The 20256-nt window shown below is 63.1% G+C and overlaps 3 protein-coding genes and 1 pseudogene across 8 annotated transcripts; 3 read left to right on the top strand and 1 right to left on the bottom strand.

Moving 5' to 3' along the window:
• Positions 1-222: 222 nt before the first annotated feature.
• Positions 223-6711, top strand: SNX17 (sorting nexin 17). Its single transcript, XM_032103103.1, has 15 exons — positions 223-381; positions 2047-2121; positions 2329-2446; positions 2766-2830; positions 2913-3023; positions 3390-3480; positions 3658-3745; positions 4077-4146; positions 4263-4355; positions 4499-4702; positions 5032-5154; positions 5265-5342; positions 5529-5603; positions 5898-5939; positions 6027-6711. Exons 1-15 carry the CDS (start codon positions 319-321, stop codon positions 6144-6146), a joined length of 1416 nt encoding a protein of 471 aa, XP_031958994.1. The 5' UTR covers positions 223-318; the 3' UTR covers positions 6147-6711.
• Positions 6712-6811: 100 nt separating this feature from the next.
• On the bottom strand, positions 6812-11047 carry ZNF513 (zinc finger protein 513). 3 transcript variants are annotated; one of them, XM_032103101.1, is made up of 3 exons: positions 10954-11047; positions 8122-8715; positions 6812-7929 (listed from the first exon to the last, which is right to left on the bottom strand). In XM_032103101.1, the coding sequence occupies exons 1-3, from the start codon at positions 10991-10993 to the stop codon at positions 7178-7180; spliced, it is 1386 nt and encodes a 461-aa protein (XP_031958992.1). In that variant the 5' UTR covers positions 10994-11047; the 3' UTR covers positions 6812-7177. The 3 variants fall into 3 exon arrangements, with proteins under 3 accessions (XP_031958992.1, XP_031958993.1, XP_031958991.1); XM_032103102.1 differs by having other exon boundaries at positions 8122-8712; positions 10954-11023; XM_032103100.1 differs by having other exon boundaries at positions 10780-11008.
• A 373-nt stretch (positions 11048-11420) lies between these two features.
• On the top strand, positions 11421-20198 carry LOC116441333 (E3 ubiquitin-protein ligase RNF19B-like). Of its 4 annotated transcripts, XR_004239035.1 has the most exons (10): positions 11421-11553; positions 11840-13305; positions 13717-13907; positions 14198-14348; positions 14676-14838; positions 15260-15374; positions 15488-15622; positions 15713-15905; positions 17107-17237; positions 20182-20198. XR_004239035.1 is itself a non-coding variant. In XM_032103099.1 (9 exons), the coding sequence occupies exons 2-9, from the start codon at positions 12857-12859 to the stop codon at positions 17147-17149; spliced, it is 1440 nt and encodes a 479-aa protein (XP_031958990.1). In that variant the 5' UTR covers positions 11421-11553; positions 11840-12856; the 3' UTR covers positions 17150-17975. The 4 variants fall into 4 exon arrangements, 3 of the variants coding, with proteins under 3 accessions (XP_031958990.1, XP_031958988.1, XP_031958987.1); XM_032103099.1 differs by lacking the exon at positions 20182-20198 and having other exon boundaries at positions 17107-17975; XM_032103097.1 differs by lacking the exons at positions 17107-17237; positions 20182-20198 and adding an exon at positions 16043-16411.
• On the top strand, positions 17212-17975 carry LOC116442168 (annotated as a pseudogene).
• Positions 20199-20256: the final 58 nt, after the last annotated feature.

The raw sequence follows: 20256 nt of genomic DNA, 5'->3' as shown, positions 1-20256 counted from the left end.
CCGGGGTCCCTCCCCGCGGCCCCGCCTCCCCGGGCCGGTCCCACCCCGGGCACTCGCGGCCGGGCGCGCGTTCAGCCCCGGCGCGGCGGGGGCGCGGCGGGGGCGCTCGGGGCGGGGTGGGCAGGGCAGGGCAGGGCAGGGCGTCCCCGGGGCGGGCGGAGCGGGGCGAAGCGGGGCGGGCGGAGAGCGACGGCCCCGGGCGGGGCGGAGCGGGACGGCCCTGGGGCGGGCGGTGCTGCCGGCCGCGCCATCGCGGGGAGTGCTGGCCCGAGATGGCGGCGGCGGGAGGCGGGTAGCGGGGGCGCGCTCGGCCCGGCCATGCACTTCTCCATTCCCGAGACCGAGACCCGCGCCGGGGACGGCGGCGCCGCCGCCTACGTGGTGAGCGGGGCCGAGGGAGCGGAGCTGTCCCGCGGAACGGAGCCGTCCCGCGGAGCCTAGTGGGTGGCGCGGTTCCGCGGCCCGAGTGCGGTGCGACCCCCGTGGGGCCGTGCGGAGCCGCAGCCCCGGCGCGGTGGCGGGTCGGGATCAGGACCGGGACCGGGACCGGGACCGGGGCCGGGGCCGGGCGAGGCAGGTCTGTCCCCAGCCCACGCCCTGTGCCAGGGCCGGGCAGGGATTGGGCCCCGTCGCCCCCGCGCCTCCGGATCGGGCGCGGGAGGTCCCCGGAACAGCCCCGGGGGTGTCCGGACCTTGCCCTGCCCCGGGCGCCGCGGGCGGGGTGGGCAGTTCGCAAGGGCCCTGTCCGGTCTCATCCCGAGCTCCGGCTCATCCTGGCCCGCCCGTCTGTCCGTTTATCCCGGCTTCCTGTTTTGTTGTCTGCGCCGTGAGCGCCCCCGGAGAGGAGCCGGGGGACGCTGCTGCCGAGTGGCGGTGGCCATCGAGTGCCCGGACCCCTTTACCGGGGCGGGCAGCGGCGGGCAGAGCCCCCAGGCTGGGTGGAGGGTCCGTATCAGTGCTCTCGGGGTGAGGGTGGGCAGTGCTGGGCTTCACGACCCCGCGGAGATCCCCACGCTTCCCCCCTGTGCCGAAATCCCTCTCCGGGGGATCCCCCTCGGGAGCCTGAGCTGGGGCACGGACGCGGTGGTGAGCAGTGATGGAGACCTGGCGGTCCGCCGGAGGTGCAGTTGCTCAAGGGCCAAAGGAGCTGGCAGCCCTCGAGGCATTTCGGCCCCGTGACCCCCCTGCACTTTGCCCTCCGCTGTTTCAGAGGCTCTTCACACCTTGGGGAGAGCCCTTGGGCAGCCCAGGGGCTGGGGCAGGAGCTGTGACCTCATGGAGACCCCTGATGTGGGCAGGCGTGGGTGCTGCCTGTACCTCCCCCGTCCCTCCTTGTTCCTCCGCAGCAACCCTGCTCCCAACTCAAAGGCTGGTGCCTTTGAGTTGGGAGGTGCCAGTGTGAGCTCCAGCCTGGCTGGGCTGGGACCTCTGCCGAGCCTTGGGCAGTCCCGGCACCCAGGAGCAGGAGGGCACTGGGGGCATCCTTGGAAGGCTGGGCTGCCATGGCTGGCTGGAGGCTCATGTCTATCCTCTCGCCCTCCCAAACACTGCTCTGGGGATGGCAGCACCTGAGAGAACAGTGCTGTCCCTTGCAAGAACTCCATCTATGGTGAGGTGCTGGGAGTTGCCAGGCCCTGAATGTTCTGCAGTCGTAGCTGTGCTCTGCCTGTGGCATCAGAAGGAGCTGAGCCAGTGCAGAGGAGGCACAGTCAGGGACCACCAGCTCCTTGTGAACTCTTGGGAGTGGGGAGGGGTGTCCTTGTCTGTTGGCATGGGGACACCCATGTCTGTGGGGCTGCAGTGTGGCTCTGTATTCCCCATGGCTGGGCAGCCACAAGGTTAGACCTTCCTGGTGTCCAGCAGGCACATCTCTTGGATGTGCTCATACTTCCTGAACAATTTTGACCATCTGCCCCTTGGCAGGGTCCTCAGGTGTATTGCCTTTTCCTGGGTGCTCCCTGGTGCCCTATGTGCTCCGAGCTGGGCAGGTCCTGGGATTCCTCCATCTGACAGGTGCTGGGATCTGACTGGCCTCTTTCCCCACAGGCCTACAACATCCACGTGAACGGGGTGTTGCACTGCCGAGTGCGCTACAGCCAGCTCCTGGGCCTGCACGAGCAGGTAGGGAGGGCGGTGGGTGCTGAGGTGCCCACTCCAGGGCTGTGACATTCCGTCTGGGTTCTTGCATGCTGCTGGCTTCCCACGTGGATAAGGGATGCTGGCAAGCTCTCTGCTCCCCTTGCTAGGTCCCTGGGGATCAGCTAGGGTAGAGGATCAGGGCAGCCACCATCTCCTGGAGGCTCTTGCAGCACTCTGTTTTTATCCTAGTTACGGAAGGAGTATGGCGCCAACGTGGTCCCAGCCTTTCCCCCAAAGAAGATCTTCACGCTCACCCCAGCAGAGGTAGAGCAGCGACGGGAGCAGCTGGAGAAGTACATGCAGGCTGGTAAGCTGGGCCTGCCCTGGCCTGGTTGTGCAGGGCGCTGGGGCACTGCCCGTGGCTTCCCCCCTGCACTGCTCCATTCACTGTGGCCCATCTTGCAACTCCTGGTCTCGTGCTGGCATTTGGTGGGCTTGTCCCCTGGATGCCAGCTCCTGTCCCAGCCCCTGCCCTGCACCAGCAGAGGGGGAATGTGCAGGGGGGTCCCTGGCTGCCCCAGCATACAGTCTGAGGGCAAACTGAGGGGCTGCAGAAGGGCCAGGCACTGATGTGGATCCGTGCCCCTTCCCATGGGACTTCTGACTCCTCGTGCCCCTTCCTGCAGTGCGGCAGGACCCAACACTGGGAGGCAGCGAGACCTTCAACAGCTTCTTGCGTAAGGCCCAGCAGGTGAGGGGGCAGAGCTGTGGGTGGTCTGGGGCTCTCAGTCTGTGAGAAAGGGCTGGGGTGCCAGTCCTGTTTCTCTCTCCAGGAGACGCAGCAGATCCCTACAGAGGAGGTGGTGCTGGAAGTGCTGCTCTCTAATGGGCAGAAGGTCAAGGTCACCATCCTTACCTCGGACCAGACGGAGGATGTCCTTGAGGTGCCAGAGCTCTCATGCTGGGTGGGACCAGCCCCTCCTGCTGCATTCTGCAGTTTTCTACATGTGTGGGGGTTTCTCAGCCTGGTAGCCCCCCCGTCCTCCCCTGCCATCTGCCCACCCTGGAGCGGGGTTGACTTGGTGGGGCTGGAAAGCTGGGAGCTGAAATGGGTGTGCTGATGGGTGTGTCTGGGTCCAGATTGATGTTTGGGGTCCCCTAGCTGTTTCCTGGTTGCAACAAGCCCCAGGCCTGGCCACAGGGCAGCAGAGGTGCTGCCTTCCTGCTGTTGGGAGGCCCCAGAATGCACACAGGCTGGGTCTTGCCACCACATTGGGTCTGTATTAGGACTGTCCTGCTCTTCCTCCCAGGCTGTGGCCTCCAAGCTGGATCTGCCAGATGACCTAGTTGGCTACTTCAGTCTCTTCCTAGTGAGAGAGACCAAGGATGGAGCTTTCTCCTGTGAGTAGAGCCCACTGTGGTGTGACATCTGCCCTGCCCCCTGCCTGGAGTGAGGGCTGTGTGCTTGGACCCTACCCTGGGTGGGGGGCCTGCCTGTTTTCCCTGGGGCACCCTGGCAGTGGGGGCCTAGGGGCTCCTGCTGCCCCGAGCTGCTGCTGAGCTGGTGTTTCCCCACAGTTGTGCGAAAGCTGCAGGAGTTTGAGCTGCCGTACGTGTCGGTCACCAGCCTGCACAACCCTGAGTTCCAGATCATCCTGCGCAAGAGGTGCGTGGGGGGCTGTGGGGCAGCAGTGGGGTGGTGCCCAAGGCTCCCTGTTCCACAGAGGGACTCTCCCCTCCTGCCATTGCTGCCCACAGATGCTTTGGACCCCAGGAACACACCTGAGCATCCCTGGCCACAGCATTGGAGCATGGGCTGCCCTGATGTGCTCAGCCCATTTCTGCCTTTCCATGGCAACCAGTTTAGATGGGGAGCAGGGCACAGTGACCAATGGTTAGGGAGAAGCTGGCCAGAGAGCCAGCCCACAGGAGGGTGATTTTCTCTTCATCGCTGTTAGGAGGTGGGGAATAGGCTGACCCATGTGGTTCCCTTCCAGCTACTGGGACTCGGCCTATGATGACGATGTGATGGAGCATCGTGTGGGGTTGAACTTGTTGTATGCGCAGGTGAGGGCTGGTGTGGCACAGCCAGGTGAGGAGGGGCACTCCACCCCTTGGCCACAGCTGTGCCGGGGCTTGGGTGGCTCCAGTCCCAGGTGCCCACCAACCTGTGCTGCTTGTAGACGGTGTCAGACATTGAACATGGATGGATCCTTGTCAACAAGGAACAGCACCGGCAGCTGAAGTCCCTGCAAGAAAAGGTCTCCAAGAAGGAGGTAGGAGAGGGTGCAGTGCCATGAGTGGGGCATTTCTGGCACTGAACTAGCCCCTCCATGTGACGTGTGGTACCGGGTTGGTCACCTGTTCCTGGCCCGGGAAGGTGGCCAGCAGTGCTGAGCATCCCTGGCTCTGCCCGCAGTTCATCCGCCTGGCACAGACCCTAAAGTACTATGGCTATCTCAAGTTCGACCCCTGTGTCACCGACTTCCCTGAGAAAGGCTGCCATGTCGTTGTCAGTGCCGGCAACAACGAGCTCAACTTCCAGGTGCGGCTGCCGAATGAGCAGATCAAAGAGGGCAGCTTCAAGGTCACGCGTATGCGGTGCTGGCGGGTCACATCCTCGGTGAGTGACGCTTGGAGAGCAGGGATGGGGCTGGGGGGGCTGGAGAGACCTGGCTGTGCCGGGCTGGGCTGATACCTCTCTCTGGGAAAGCTGCTGGCTCTGATGCCAGGTTCCGGCCCTGTAGGCCTGGTGAGGGTCTGAATCGTGCCTTGGGACTGAGGGGATCATTTGTGTGAGGACATTTGAGGGGACTTGACAGTGGAAGAAGACTGGTGGGCACTAGGCAGGTGTCCCACACGTGGCTGGGTGCTGCCCTCAATCTGCACAGACGTCTGGGGAGCTGCTACTTCCCCTCTGGAGGCTCCCAGCCTTGGTCTGTGTCCTTGCAGGTGCCGATGAGCAACGGCCCATCAGGGAGCAGCCCAGGGAAGTCCGAGGTGAAGCTGGAGTTGGCTTTTGAGTACCTGATGAGCAAGGACCGGTTGCAGTGGGTCACCATCACCAGCCCGCAGGTAGAGCTGCCTGCGAGGTGGGCTGTGAGGGGAAGGGCTGGGCTGGGCCCTGTGTGGGGTGTGGGAAGGCTGTGGGGTGCACAGAGCCCTGTAACACTTCTCCCTTGCAGGCCATCATGCTGAGCATCTGCTTGCAGTCCATGGTAGATGAGCTGATGGTGAAAAAATCTGGAGGCAGCATCCGCAAGGTGAGGGTTGGGGCTGGATGATGTCTCTGGGGCAGGGTCCCAACCTGGCCTGTGACTTCCTGAGGTCTGGGCTGGGTCCTGAGTGCTCCCCTCAGGATGGGGCCAGCAGAGAGATCCCCAGGGCCAGTTACAAGCCCCAGAGCTGATGCTGGGGACCCCGTGGCCAAGCTGAGCTCCTCCCTGCAGATGTTTCGGCGGCGGGTGAATGGGGCCCTGCGGCGCTCGGACAGCCAGCAAGCTGTGAAGTCACCCCCGCTGCTGGTGAGTGGGACCCTGCAGCCCTGGCTGGGGGGACACGTGCAACCAGGGGCTCTGACATGTGTTGTGTACCAGAACTCACTGCCCCCAGAGGAGCCACTGTCTCCTTAACAGGGCTGGGGCAAGCCCAGAGGACAGCAGGGCTGTGGTGCCCTGCTTCCAGACTCTTGGGAAGGAAAAGAGCTTCTGGACCAAGTCAGTGAGCCAGATTCCCTGGGGAGGGAGGGGGGCAGGTAGAAGGACAGGTGGGTGTTGTGTCCCATGACCCTACGCTGCCCAACTGTGCTGTCCTCACAGGACTCACCTGATGCCTCTCGGGAGCCCATGGCCAAACTCTCGGTGAGTTTCGTGCAGGCGTGCCAGAGCCCGCAGGCTAAGTGGGTAGGGGAGCTGGGGTGGCCTCCCTAACATCTCCCTTCTCCACAGAGCAAGCTCACTTCCGTCAGCCTGCGTGGGATCAGCCACTCCAGCTCTGCTAATGATGTGGGTGCTAATGACTTCCACGGCAATTATGCCTTTGAGGGCATTGGCGATGAGGATCTGTAGTGCCCCCCTTCCCAGGACAGCCCTGGCCTGAGCAAGGGCCTTCGCTGAGGAATGTACGACCTGCAGCCAGGTTGCAATCAACGTGCCTCTCACCTGCTACATCCACCTTTTCCTGCTCCCCGGGGCTGGGAGCTCACCCCCAGCCCGCCATTGCCTTCGGGGTGGGGGCAGCTGAACTCCTCCCGCTGCTGGCTCCAGCTGGGAGAGGGCTTGTTTGACCTGAACAGTGTGCCCGGGCAGAGCCCTGGAGCTGCAGTGCAGGGCCTGGCCCAGCACGGGGACAGAGCTGCTCCTGTCCCGGCTGGGAAGGCCTGGCCCAGCGTGGGGGCGGACCCAGGCAGGCTCCATAATGCCAAATTAGCATGTAGGTTTGTGCTCCGAGACAAGAGTGCAGTAAGCTGTCTCGGGGGGCTCCGCGCTGAGTCCCCTCTAACCCGCTCATAGACGCCAGCGTAATCTAGGCTTGTAACCACGTATCTCCTGCTGCTCAGCCCGAGAGAGCATTAATGGACAGTAACTGATGTTTACACACTGCAACAATGATTAAAACGGATCCTGATTGGTACCAGGCTGTCTGTTGGGGGGTGGCTGCTGTCCCTCCCCTCCCCGTGCCAGCCCTGTGCTGTCCTGTGCAGCAGAACAAGGCCCCCAGGGTGAAGAGCAGATAACAAAACTGACTGTTTAATGCTTTTATACACAATATAAATTACACCGACCAGCACGGCAGCAGCCATGGAACCAGTCCTGTTCCCCCCTCCCCCCTTTCCCCCAAACCCCGGCAGAGGAAGGCTCCGGCAGGCAGAAACAGACAGGAGGGGTGGCTGGGGACACGGCAGTGCTGCTGCATGGGCAGGGGTCAGAGCTGCCAGTCGTGAGTTCACCCTGCCCAGGCAGGACAGGGCTGCTGGAGGCCCCAGTGTGCCTGGTGTAAGGCAGCCCTAAGCCCCTGTAGAGTTGCCTGCCTGTCCTCCCTCCCCCAGGGAGGGCAGGCACCGAGGCACCCCAGGCCCACTGCCGGGCTAAGTGCTGTCTCAGGGCAGGGCCGTGCCCACGGCTGGGGGGGCCAGGAGGGCTTTGGCATTGCGTGGGTTCACCCAGCTCTCGGCTGTGTGGCCGTGGATCTTCTGGTGGCGCTTGTAGTTGTCCCAGTGACCAGTGGTGTAGGAGCAGTTCCGGCACTGGAAGGGCTTCTCGCCCGTATGTCGCAGCATGTGCCGCTTCAGGTTCATGCTCTGGTTGCAGCTGTAGCTGCAGAGGCTGCACTGGAAGGGCTTGTCGCCTGAGTGGATGCGCCCATGACGCTTGAGGTTGGCCAGGTTGCCACAGGCATAGTCGCAGAGCTGGCACTTGTAGGGCTTCTCGCCTGTGTGCACGCGCTGGTGCCGCTTCAGGTTGTCCAGGTGGGCGGAGGCATAAGGGCAGAGCGGGCAGGCGAAGGGCTTCTCCCCGCTGTGTGTCTTCATGTGCCGTGCCAAGTGGTTGGGGTAGTGGGTGACGAAGGGGCAGAGGCTGCAGGCAAAGCCCTTGTCCCCAGCGCCCTTGCGGGGGCTGGCGCCTGGCTCGGTGCCCAGCACCGCCAAGCTGCAGCGCCCGCAGACCTGCTCGGCCAGGCCCTCATCCTGTGCGAATCCGTCATCCAGCACCAGCCCGCACATGCGGCATGTGAAGGGGAAGAGCAGCTCGGGCAGTGCAGCTGCCTCCTCGCCCCGCAGCCGTGCGCAGCCGGGCAGGAAGGGGCCGCTGCCGCTGCCCACGTGCAGGCTCAGCTCTGGCAGCAGTGGCTCTGCAGGACAAACAGATGGGTTTGTGAGCTGGGCAGCACAGCACCAGTGAGGATTGGCTCTGTGACGAGCCACAGTGCCCCAGTGAGCCTGGCAGTACCTGACTTTGGGTTGATGGCAGGATCTGTGCCCTGCCCCAGCTCCAAAGCCCCCACAACAGCTCTCCCCACATCCCCACACCGTCCCACCTTTACCTGGGTCCTTGTCCCGCCGGTGCGGCCCCTCGCCCTCGGGCAGGCGGTGGCTGAGCATGTGCCGCTTCAGGTTGCGGCTCTGATTGCAGCGATAGTCGCAGGCAGCACACTGGAAGGGCTTGTCCTGGCTGTGGACCCGCTCGTGGCGTTTGAGGTTGCCCAGGCTGCTGCAGGCGAAGCTGCAGCACGTGCAGCGGTACGGCTTCTCCCCGGTGTGCGTGCGCAGATGCCGCGTCAGGTTCACCAGCTGGGCAGAGGCGTAGGCACACTGTGGGCAGGCGAAAGGCTTCTCCCCGTTGTGTGTCTTCATGTGGCGCTTGAGGTGGCTGGAGTAGTGGGAGGCGAAGGGACAGAGCTGGCAGGAGTAGACGATGCGCTGGCTGCGGCCGCCCTCAGCGCCGGCACACTGCAGGCAGCTCTGGCCCAGGCTGGCAGCCAGCTGCAGCCCGCACTGGCGGCAGGGCAGGGCGGCAGGGCCAGGCTCACCCCCCTCCTCAGGGTCACTCTCCACGCTCAGCTGCTGGTACCCAGAGGAGCAGTCGTCGTCGCTCAGGGCGTATGCTGGAATAGCGATCTTTCCCACCAGTGTATCTGCTGAGAACACCGTGGGGATGGGGTGGTCAGCCTGGCTGGCCTGGGCACAGCCCCTCTGCCTATGCCCCCCCAGTCCCAGAAGGGTTCAGGCAGCTGTACCCACCCTGTGGCACCCAGTAGGAGCCCACCGCACTGTGCACTGCAGGGAGGAGCCCCACAGCCACGGCCTGCCCCAGCATCCTGCTGAGGGCCTGTTCTGGGTGTCTTGGGAAACCCTGACACTTCTGCGTGGCTGGCCAAGACCCTGGCACCAGGCAGGGTGAGAGGACAGGTGGATCTGTCACCCACCAGCACTGCTGGGCCTGGTGGGTGGGAAGGTGGTGGACACAGCCTGGCCCACGCTGAAGAAATGGGTGCCCACAAAGCTGCTCTGTGCCCCTCTCACTGTGCCACTGCCTGAGCCCCGGGGTTGGTAGCTGGTCACACTTGCATGGCTGGCACCAGGGAGCTCCAACACCAGCCCCCTCTATCCTGTAGGAAACATTCCCCAGCCCCATGCAGTGCTGCTGTCGGGTGGCGGCAGGGGGAAGGCTGTGCCAGGCTCTCAAAACGGGACTTCTCAGCTGGGCACAGACTCATCCTTCTGCAGCCCCTGTGCCCCACGTGTGCTCCCAGACTGGTGCTTGGGGCTGGAGGCACAGCTCACCGCTACCAGCTGCAAGCCATGCCCTGCTGACCCCATGCTGTCCCTGACCTGCAGCCCTGGGGCCTGTCAGACTCAGCAGCAGCCCACCATCCTGGGAAGCAGCCTGGACTGTCCCCTTACTGCTGCTGCTCTGGTTGGGTCCAGCTCCCAGACAGGCACATAGGCGAGGCTGACCTGTGCTGTGGGACGGGGCGGCCGCTCCAGCCTCCAGGCCCCTTCCACAAGCACTGCCTGAAATGCAGACATCAGAAAAGGGCATCCTGCTAAGGCCTGGCTATTACAGGGGAAACTCTTGACCCTGCCTCAAGCCCTCTGCCGAGGGACCCCTTTCTCCTCAGCTCAGCCCCACCCATACCAAGAGACCCACCTGTCCCCTCAGCCCAGTCCCACACTGAGGGAACCCCCTGTCCCCTCAGCCCAGCAGTGCCACAGCGTCCCCAGGGCACCGTCCCCTAAATGGCTATGTCAGTGCCCGGGTGGGACAGCCTGTCTGTCCTGACTGGATCAGTGGGCTGAGGTCCTAGTCCTGCTCCCTGGCTGGGGCAGAATGGGAGGCCAGGTATTCCTGGTAGCTTTGTCACCAAATCCCTGGAGGTCTCCTGGGGCTACCAAGCAGCTGTCCCGGTGCAGGGAAGCACAGCCCTTGGAGCAGCCCCATCTGCCAGGCAGCTGGGACTGAGCTTCAGTACCAGAGTAGGAGCAGGGCACAGCCCGGTGCAGCCGCTGAGCACATGGGCCTGGGCACAGCCCTTGGGAGCAGTGAGGGGACACAGACACGGGGCTGGACTCCCTTCTTTCGCCGTTCTGTTCCCACGTTGCTCAGTGCCTGGGGCGGGGAGTGACTCCCACCAGTCCCCGTGAGGCAGCTCCATGGAGCTGAGCAGCGCTCGCTCCTCCGGCTTTGGCCGGGGCTGACCCAAGCTCGAGGGCACCGGCAGGACAGGCGCTGCCCAGTCGCACCGGGCCGGGGGTCCCGGAGCTGAGAGCATCCCATGCACCCCGCAGTGCCGAGGGGAGCGGTGGAACAGGACCCCGAGGCCGGGCCCAGCTCCCGGGGTGGGCAGCAGAGCCGGGGCTGAGCGGTGCGGTGGCTCTGGGGTGAGCCCGGCGGCGGCTGCGGGGGAGGCCCCGAACCGACCGCGGGGACACGTCATGCCCGGGACCCTTCGCGGAAAGGAGCATTCGGGGATCGGTGCCGGGGCTCAATGCCGGGCGGGCAGAACCCACCCAGGGGCCCCGTTGGGGGCCGGGCCTCCCCCGTGAGAGGAAGCTCGGCCGGAGCCCGCGCCGGGCGGGCCCGTGCCAGGGTGGGCCCTGCCGGATGCGCCGAGCGCGGGGCCGGTGCGGCCCGGCCGGGCCCCGTCCCCGCCGGCAGGGCTGCCGGAGAGGGGCGGCGTCCTCGCGGGGGCCGCACGCACCTGGCGGTCCCTTCTCGGAGGCCGGGCCGCGGCCCAGCAGCAGGTCCCCGGGCAGCACCACCGCCGCTCCTGCCGTCTCCTCGGTGCCATCCTCGACGTCCGCTGCAGCGCCCCGAGCGCCGCGGGTCCCCGCCGGGCCGCCGCCGCCGCCCCCCGGGCCCGCCGCGCACTCACCCTTCACCGGCTGCGGGTGGCTCTGCTTCCGCCGGGGCATCGTGGCGGGCCCCGGCGCCGGCCCGGCCCCGCCGCCCACCCGCCCGCGGCCCGCCAGCCGCCCCCGCCAGCCCGGGGCGGCCACCGCCGCCCCGCCTCAACCGGACACTTCCGCTTCCGCTTCCCCCGGGCGCGCGGAGGCTGTGCCGGAAGCGGCCGCGCGACCCGGAAGCGGAGCGGGCGCGTGCGCGGAGGCCGCCGCTGCCTCCCGACCCCGCCCGGCCCGGCGGCCGCGGCATGAACGGGAGCGGGAGCGGGAGTGGGAGCGGGCTCGGGCCCGGGCCCGGCGGGGGCGTGGGGCTGGGCCGAGCCGGACCACGGGAGAAGCGGGCCGGGCTCGGGGGCTCGGGGGCTCGGGCGGGGCTCGGGGCGGGGCGGGACAACAGCGGCTCCGCCCCTTCCGGCTCGCGGGAGACGGTGGCACCGGGGGGACCGGGACCGGGGTCGGGGTCGCTACCGGACGCTGACGGTCTCTGTGCTCCTTCAGGGGCGGCTGCGGCTCCTCCCCTGGTGCCCGCCGGGTCCGGCTCCGCCGAGCGCCGGCGCCGAGGGCAGAGCCCGGTGAGTCCCTTGCTGGTGTCCCCGCGCGGTCAGACCGGGGACACCCAGGGCTTTGCGTCTCGCCCGCTGGGCCTAAGGGCCGCTGGCTGCCCGGTCACGCCGTGCTCTGGCCGGTCTTGAAGGTGGTCGATGCGGAAGTGCAGCCCAGCCGTATCCCAGGGTTGTGCCCGATCCCCACCCGCATCACCCGCTGTGCTCTCCCTGTGGCTCCGGTCCGCGTCCGGGCGGCCCTGGCTATGTGGGCCGCGGCTCGGCCTCTTCACGGATCGCTGCTGTCCCTTTGCAGGTCCCAAGGGCGCTGGATGTGTCGGTCGGTGGCCGTCCCGGGGGAGCCGTGGCCGTCCCGTGCTGCCAGCGATGATTCCCCGCTGACAGGTACAGCCCTGGCCGTCTCTCGCTGTCCAACCACCACGTAAACCCCGTCTCAGCCCAGTTTCCCTGAGCTCTGCAGTTGCCCTCTCCCCGGGGAGCACTGTATCCCCTGGGAAGTGCTGTACCCCCTGGGGGGATGCAGAGCCACCCAGTGCTCGGCCCAGCAGAGCAGGTACGTTCGGACTCCTCAGTCTCACCTGAGTGTCACTGGTTCCTGCCTCTTCTTGTGCCAGTGCTTCTGCCTCTGGCAGAGCTGACATGGGAATGCTGTGGAGGCTGTTGAGGTGCTGTTGAGGTGGGGAGGGCAGGGGGCAACTTCGGGGTGTAGAGAGAGAAGAACCACGGGGAGGGAATGTGGTGTGGCCGTGGATTTGCAAGCTCTAAGTAAGGAAAATGGGCAAATTTACCTCACTGCTGGAATCACGTGGCTCCTGGCCACTGAATGAACTGGGTCTTGGGTCCCTTGGCAAATAAACTCCAGTGAAAGTGCTTTAGCCGTGTCTCACACTGGGGAAGACAACCCCAAAGCCCTGGGATGGGGATGGGTGTGTGTCACACTGCCCTGTGCCTGCGCTGGTTGTCACGGTGTTGCCGCTGTCTTCCCCACCCTGGGGATTTGGGAGTTCTGTGGTCCTGGACTTGTCATGCTGAGCTGAAGGAGACAGGATGGGGCAGGACAGGCTTGGGGCCTTTTGGCAGAGTGCTGTCGGGCTTCTGTGGGTGCCAAGGGCCTGTTCCCGGGGCACGGGCTTGCTCTCAGGAGCAGTTCCTCTGCAGGCTGAGTGGCACCGACTGCAGCTGGGGATGGTTCCGCTGTTACCTGTGATGAGGCCCAGGTAGGATCCGGGCCATGGGGGCTGCACCAGGGCCAGCATCTCCCCGCTGCCCTCCGTAGCCCAACAGCAGCTGGTGGCTACCTTGACGGGCCACTATGGACCGGCCCACACGTGTGCCTGGGCCCCGCCGGCTTCTGGGCTGCTTCAGGCGGAAGCCACAGGCTGTCAGCGGGGAGACACCACCAGAACTGGAGCCAGAGCCAGAGGAACCTGAGGAGACACATGTGGTGCTGCCCCTGGGTGAGGGCCAGGCGCTGGAGGAGTGTCCCCTGTGCCTGCTGCCCCAGCCCCCCGAGGCCTTTCCCAGCCTGGCCTCCTGCACCCACCGCTCGTGCTGGGCCTGCCTGGAGCAGTACTTGCGGCTCGCTGTTAGCGAGAGCCGGGTGCCAGTGTCCTGCCCACACTGCCCCGCGGCGCTCCAGCCCGCTGATGTCCACCGGCTCCTGCCCGAGCCCGCCCTCCGTGACAAGTACGAAGAGTTCCTGCTGCGACGGTTGCTAGTGGCTGATCCTGGCATCCGCTGGTGCCCTGCACCTGACTGCAGGTACCACCTGCCCCAGCACAGAGATGGGAATGGGGGGTGGGCATGGGTCCCCCTCCCCACAGCAGCAGTGTGTGCCTGTGTCCTGTGAGCCCTTCCCAGGCTAGGTTCCTCATCACTTGGTCCTGTGCTGGGCTGGGTGTGCCCAGGGAAGTGTCCAGTCCTGGTCTGACTGCAGAGCCTGTGCAGCTCTGTCTGCCAGGGCTGGTGCCCTTGGCTGTGCTAGATAGTTTATGAGCCCCAGGGCTGTGGGTGCTGGACAGGGTGGGCTGGTGAGGGTGTATCCCAGCTCTCCTGAGCCGGGGCTGTGGCTCCAACGTGGTGCAGGACTGGGACTGCCACAGCCCTGCCTGGCTGTGCTGGGAGGGGGCACCCTGCTGTATCCCACCAGCTCCAACCTCCTTCTCCCCACAGCTACGCTGTCTTTGCCCACGGCTGTGCCGAATGTCCCCGCCTCACCTGTGGGCGTGAGGGCTGTGGCACCGAGTTCTGCTACCACTGCCGGCAGCCCTGGCACCCTGATGGCCCCTGTGCACCAGTGCCACCGGTCCCCAGCCTGGCCACCCCCACAGCACAGCTGGCTCAGCCGGAGGAGTTGGCCCATGGTGAGGCCCTAGCCCAGGGTGGGAGCACCAGGGCTGGGGTTTGGCACAGTCGTGTGCCTCTGTGCCTCCTGCCTATGGGGCTGCTGGAGCCAGGACTCAGAGTTCCCTCTGACTGCCTCTGCTGCAGTCTCATAGCCCCTGTGCCAGCTGGGCTGGGGTGTGTAGAGGGATCTCGGCTCCTGCCATGATACCTGTTGGATGGGAGGAGCTTGGGACAGGCTGGGACAGGATGTGGGGCTGGGTGCACACTATTCTGTCTCACTCCCCCATCCTGTCTTATTTCCCCCCAGCTGAGGCTGAGGACATCAAGGTCTGTCCTCGCTGCAGCGCCTTCATCATGAAGATCAATGACGGGAGCTGCAACCGCATGAACTGCACGGTCTGCGGGTGCCTCTTCTGTTGGCTCTGCCTGCGTGAGATCTCTGATGTGCACTTTCTGAGGTCAGTGCAGGGCCATGGGGGTTGGGGGTTCTCCTGGGCCAGGGCTGGGGACTCTGACAGGAGTTGGGGGCTGGGATGGGGGCAGCCAGGCCCTGCCCCAGGTTTGGGGTTGGCTGGGGGAGCAGGATGATCTGTGCCACTGGGTCTGGCAGGGCTGGGGCTGGCTGTTGGCACCCCGTAGGAGGCAGCTGGAGCTCAGGGTTGGGGGAACCTGGCTGCCTGATCTCCGGTGGGCCTGTGGGTGTCTCCTGGCATGGGACCAGGCTGTGCTGGTCTCTGCCCGCCCCTCAACAGAAGCCTTGGCTCAGCCCCCCTCTGTCCCCACAGCCCTTCTGGCTGCACCTTCTGGGGGAAGAGGCCATGGTCACGGACCCGGAGGATCCTGTGGCAGCTGGGCATGGTGCTGGGAGCGCCCATGGTCATCTCCCTTGCCGCAGGTGTTGCTGTCCCTGTTATTACCATTGGGATTCCCATCTACATGGGTAGGAAGGTACTGGCAGGCGGTCCTGGAGTCCCTGTGGTCCTGCTTTCCACTGAGCCTGGCAGCCCATGGCCCTCGGCCTGGACAGACCCACAGTGCTCCCTACTGCCCATAGCACATCCCCGTGCCACCCCTGATGGGATCAGTCCCTCCTTGCCAGGACCTTCTGCTGGCCCCCAGCAGTGCAGATGTGCTCAGCCTGGGGAGTGGGGTCGGGGTGGGCAAAAGGAGGAGGGGTTCTGGGGGGGCTTTACGGGAACACCTGTGCTGTGGCAGCAGTGCTGTTGTGTCTGCCTGTCTCTGAGGAGAGGCAGGGGTGTCTGGGTGTCTGGAGCTCTGCCAGGCTGGGAAGAGGCTGTGTCCCTGGGGCTATGCCGAGGTCTTTGTAGAGTCCTTCAAGAGCCCTTCACCTTTCTGTCTTTTCCTTGAGGTGCTGGGCCAGAGCCGGCGAAGCAGCCTATCTGGATGCCAGCAGTGCCTCTCTGTCACCAGCAGTGTCCTCCTCTCTCTCTTTGTGTCCCCTATCATAACAGCTCTGACTGTGGGTGAGTGCCAAGGGCACTGCCCATGTTGGGGAGTGGGGCTGTGGCTGTGGGGGATGTCTGGGACTAGAGGCACCAGGGCTGGGGCTGGGCAGTGACCACTTGCCTGCCCACAGGTGTTGGCGTGCCCCTGATGCTCACCTACGTGTACGGGACTGTGGTGCTGTCGCTGTGCCGGAACCGCTGGGGCTGCAGGGGCAGCCGCACGCCTGGAGACCTCGGCGTGGTGGAGCTGGAGAACCTGGCCAAAGGTGAGTCCCACACTGCTGGCAGGCCCTGGCCTGTGCCCTCCTGCTCCAGCAAGGAGCAGACCCTGGGAACAGCATTCTCTTTCTCCCCAGTGAATGAGCTGTGGTCAGTGCTGCCCAGCCCCAGACCAGGTGAGGATGGAGCTCCAGACCCCGCTGCCTCCCTCCCCAGCAGCAGCCGCAGCCCGCACCCAGGGCCAGTGTGGCCAGAAGGGGACAGCCAGTCAGCCAGCACAGTGGCCCTTGCGGGGAGTATGCTGAGTGAGGGCCAGGACATCTCTGACAGGTGAGCAGGGTTGTGCTGAGGGGGCTGGGGGAGTGGCACATCCCTTCCAAACAGCCTCCCCCGCTCCCACTGTGGTGGGCAGGGACGGGTGATGTCCCCTTTTGGGCTACTGCCCTCAGGCCAGTGTCTGTCTGCAGGGAAGGTGTTACCATCGAGGTGGAGGTGTCGGTCGAAGCGGTGCCGCATTCTGCCCGGCAGCAGAGCCTCAGCAGTGCCCTCTCTGGGCAGAGCCTCTCTGGGGACTCCCTGGGAGCCACCAGTGACAGGGGCAGCTCCATGGGTGTCCCTGTGGAGTGATGGAGGTGTGAGGGGGAGAGCCTTGATACACACACAGGCCCTGTGCCCTCCTGTGGCAGAGCCAATCCCCCTCTGCCAGCATGCCCAGCCTCTGGGAGCTGGGTCATGGGTGGGTGCCAACTGCACCCAGCACTGCCGCACCCTGCACTAGCCCTGCCTGCCCCTTTCCCAGAGGCACCACTAGGAAATAAAGCTGCTTTCTGAGGGTCCCTCTGTCTCCTGTGGCAAAACTCCCCTGACAGCACAGCCCTGGCAGCCCATTGGTGTGGACGACAGGCATTGCATTTGCACCTGCATGAGGAAGAGGCCACGCAGGTGATGCAGGGGTTGTCATGGCCTCTGCCCTGCCTGTACCAACTGATCTGCCCCGAGAGCAGGCTGCAGGGTTGGGGGAGGGCAGCAGCCCCCCAGCTCTGATCTCTAGTGCTGATCCATCCTGCAGCAAGGGATCCATCCTGCAGCAAGGCCAATGTGGAGGGACCATGGGGTAACACCATGGGCTGTAGGTGGGGACCTATTGCCAGATGGGTTGCATAGTCTCAGGCAGTGGGATCCTTGCTGCTCTGACTCCACTGCAGCGTCCTGGGGAAAAAAAGCTGCTTCTGAGTGTTTTGCTGCTCAGAGTTGGGCAGTTACAGAATGAGTAAAGGATTTGGGGTGGAAGAGAACTTAAAACTCATCGCTGTCCCTTGCCATGTGCAGGGACATCTACTAGACCAGGTTGCTCCAGGCCTCGTCCAACCTGGCCTTGGACACTTCCAGGGATCCAGGGGCAGCCACAGCTGCTCTGGGCAACTTATGCCAGGGCTTCAGCATCCTCACAGGGAAGAATTTCTTCCCACTATCCCATCTAACCCTGCTCTCTGGCAGTGGGAAGCCATTTCCCCTTGTCCTGTCCCTCCAGGCCCTTGTCCAAAGTCCCTCCAGCTTTCTTGGAGCCGCTTTAGGCACTGTGACTCGAAGGTCTCTCTGGATCCTTCTCTTCTCCAGACTGAACATCCCCAGCTGTCCCAGCCTGTCTCCATAGGAGATGAGGTTTGTGAGTTGGCTCACCTGCACAACTTCTTCCAGCTGCTCTGGGATTCCCATGTGAGGGGGTTGTGCCTTTGGCAGTGCCTTGCACTGCACATCTTCTGTTTCTGAAGATGAACTCCACCCTTCTGGTCCTGGGCTATTGTCTCAGCTTCTGCAGTTCAGTCTGTCCTTCACCAGCTGAGGTGGTGCCTCTCCTCTTACCTTTGATCCCCCTCCCTGGTGGCCCCAAGCTTCAGCTCCCCATCCTGTCTGGTGGCTCTGCAGTGGGTTGTCCAGTCCTGAACTGCTTTGGTCTCTGGAGTGTCCAGGCTGGGGTCCTGCAGCCCTGTGCAAGTCTGGTGCTTCAGAGCCACCAACAAGCCCCAGTGCTGCAGCTGCAGCCCAGGCTGTTCCCATGCTTACGAACTCTGGGTGAGCTGGTGTGTTCCCCTGGAATGGGGCTGCCTGAGAAGGCCTCCCAGGAAGACTTTTTTCCTTTGGAAAAGTGGGTTTGTTCTCAGGGCATCTTCCACTTGCTGCCAGGTAGGTTTATCTCAGGCTCATTCTGGGAAGGGGCTGCTCAGTACCTCATGCTTCTCCCTGCTCTCAATGTCCTGGCCAAGGTGACTCCAGATTTTGAATAAACACAATGAATAGGCACAGGGACAAGCAGTCCTAAAGCATTAGTTATTTCTGCAGTCCCTGAGAGCCTGTGCTGAGGCAGCTTTGCTTGGTGGCATTAAAACCAGTTTGTCTCAATTGCCATGTGCTGTCACCCCATTCCTGTTGCCAGGCATCCATCTCCAGAGGGTTTGGTTCTAAACTTTGTTCCTGGTCATTAAGGTTTGTGATGCAGGAGTTCCCCCAGCCTCTGTGGAGTCCACAAAATGGCTCTGATTTGTGGTGACCTCACGTTAGTAACCTGTATTGAGCAGTTAGTGGGTTTAGACCATTTTCTGTGTGCTCTGTTGATGATGTTTTATCATGCTGATTTTTACTCAAAATGCTCTGTGGTGTGCCACAGCAAAGGCCCTTAGAGCTGCAGGTGTTTGCCTTACCTTGCTGCAGCTGCTCAGGGAACAGATCCAGGGTGTCATAGGTTAGCAAGCATAGTCCCGGAAGGGACGTCCTTGCTAAGGGGTGCTTACAGTTTCCTCTGGGAACTGAAAGAACCTATCAGCTGGCCAGTTTGAATATGGACAATTCTCTAAGCCACTTAAAGTTGTGATCACCTCTGTGATCCACATTTAAGAATAGGCAAACTCCCCCTCCAAGCTCTCTCTCGTTTCCGGCGCTGGGACAGGTGGCTGCGGGCCCCGTGTGGGGGCCAGCGGGCCCGGCCAGGCCCTGCTTGGGCCAGGCCGGGCCGGGCCACGGCCATCCTGGGTCGATGGACCTGTTCCACCTGTGGAACCCCCCCCCCCCACTGCCTTGCCGTGGGCAGCCGGAGCGGCTCGGCTCTCCCCCCTCTCCACTGCGATAAGAAACATTCAACATTCCAGCTGCAAAGCTGCAAGGCCGAGGTGAGAGTAACCCTTTTATTGCTGTGAAGAGCTGAAAACCTGAAGGAAGAGAGAGAGGAGATGCTTAAAGCTGAAATTCTTTTGTGAAGCTATGATATATCAGAGTATCCTGTTGTAATTTCATGAAGATATGGGGGGTGGAGTGTTCAACTCGTGAGCAGAAGCACCTGCGCTGAGATAGGCAGATGCTGACGCAGCTGTAATTTCATGAGAAGTTTGGACAGGGAGAGATGAACCAGATGAGGACTTTTGCTCCAAACGGGAAAGGAGAAAACCTCAGTCCGTAGAGATGAACCAGATGAGGACTTTTGCTCCAAACGGGAAAGGAGAAAACCTCAGTCCGTAGAGATGAACCAGATGAGGACTTTTGCTCCAAATGGGAAAGGAGAAAACCTCAGTCCCTAGAGATGCTCCCAGAGATAGTCCTAAAGGTGAAGATGATGAAGACCCTTTGCTCCCAGGGAAGGAGAAGGGCCTCTGTTTTTGTTTCTGAACAGCTCAACCTTAAAATTGTACCCCAAAAAACTTCAAGAGTGGACCCTCGAAAGCAGTTGCGGGAAAAGCTGCAAGTCGGGGGAAAGGACTCACACGCAGGCAGAGAGACTCCTCTTCCTAAATGGACTGAACAATATTTGGAAGTGGGTGGCTGTCTCGTTGTGATACTGTTTTCATAGCATGAGCAAGAAGAGACTTCTCTTTCTAAATGGACTGAACAAGGTTGTTATGGAAGTGGTAAACAGACTGAACATCTTAAGGGTTGTCTTTCCACATTGTCAGTGGGAGAAGGGAGGAAGGTGGGGGGAGGAGGAGAGTTCTGAAGGTGGTATAATTTTTTTTTTCCTCTTTTAGGTCTGTTAATAAACTTCTTTATATTCTTTCAAGTTTGGTGCCTGTTTTGCATTTCTCCTAATTCTTATCTCACAGCAGATAAACAGTAATGAGTATTTTGGACCAAACCACTACACTAAATTGGTGTTTCTGCCCGGTTACAAACCGAACCCGTGACACAGGGGTTCTGCTGTGGCTGCCTAACAGGTTCAGTGCTGGCAGCTCACCAAGAACATGAAGGAGCACAGGATCCTGGAGGCTGTGAAGGGAGACACCCTGGTCACCCCTGCAGAGCCAGTGGAGGCTCTGGCCTGGCTGTCACAGGGACCCCAGGATGGTCAGAGACAGGGGTGCCCGGGGACCCCAGGATGGTCAGAGACAGGGGTGCCTGAGGTCTGGGGGCCAGTGAGAGACCCCTCCTGGCAGCAATGCAGTCTGCTGCCCACAGAGCTTGTGGCTCCCATGGAATCCTGGGGCAGGTGGGACAGCTCCAAGCTGTGGGGGAAGGAGGGACTGGGGGAAAGAACAAATGTGGGAAACAGACATAAAAGGGGCCAGTTGTGTGTAAAAAGAAAAGAAATAATGGATCACTACAGAGTACTCTTCTTTTCCAGTGGTTTGCCGGGTGCATGGGCTCTTTCTGCTACACAGGGAGAGCCCACCTGTATAGCCCACCCTTCCATCAGTGT

Source organism: Corvus moneduloides, chromosome 3 (assembly GCF_009650955.1).
Source record: "Corvus moneduloides isolate bCorMon1 chromosome 3, bCorMon1.pri, whole genome shotgun sequence".
NCBI classification, from domain to species: Eukaryota; Metazoa; Chordata; class Aves; order Passeriformes; family Corvidae; genus Corvus; species Corvus moneduloides.
Note: the sequence above shows the minus strand (reverse complement) of the source record. Positions and strands in the feature narration are given on the sequence as shown.

Bases quoted from the DNA above. Each gene is read 5' to 3' on its own strand.
- SNX17 (XM_032103103.1), top strand. From the start codon at position 319: ATGCACTTCTCCATTCCCGAGACCGAGACCCGCGCCGGGGACGGCGGC. The intron at 2,122-2,328 runs GTAGGGAGGGCG...TTTTTATCCTAG, and splicing joins TCCTGGGCCTGCACGAGCAG to TTACGGAAGGAGTATGGCGC. The intron at 5,604-5,897 runs GTGAGTGGGACC...CTGTCCTCACAG, and splicing joins TGAAGTCACCCCCGCTGCTG to GACTCACCTGATGCCTCTCG.
- ZNF513 (XM_032103100.1), bottom strand. From the start codon at position 10,993: ATGCCCCGGCGGAAGCAGAGCCACCCGCAGCCGGTGAAGGGTGAGTGC. The intron at 8,716-10,779 runs GTGCGTGCGGCC...CGGTGTTCTCAG, and splicing joins CTCCGAGAAGGGACCGCCAG to CAGATACACTGGTGGGAAAG. The intron at 7,930-8,121 runs GTAAAGGTGGGA...TTTGTCCTGCAG, and splicing joins CCGGCGGGACAAGGACCCAG to AGCCACTGCTGCCAGAGCTG.
- LOC116441333 (XM_032103096.1), top strand. From the start codon at position 12,857: ATGGACCGGCCCACACGTGTGCCTGGGCCCCGCCGGCTTCTGGGCTGC. The intron at 15,375-15,487 runs GTGAGTGCCAAG...GCCTGCCCACAG, and splicing joins CATAACAGCTCTGACTGTGG to GTGTTGGCGTGCCCCTGATG. The intron at 15,623-15,712 runs GTGAGTCCCACA...CTTTCTCCCCAG, and splicing joins GCTGGAGAACCTGGCCAAAG to TGAATGAGCTGTGGTCAGTG.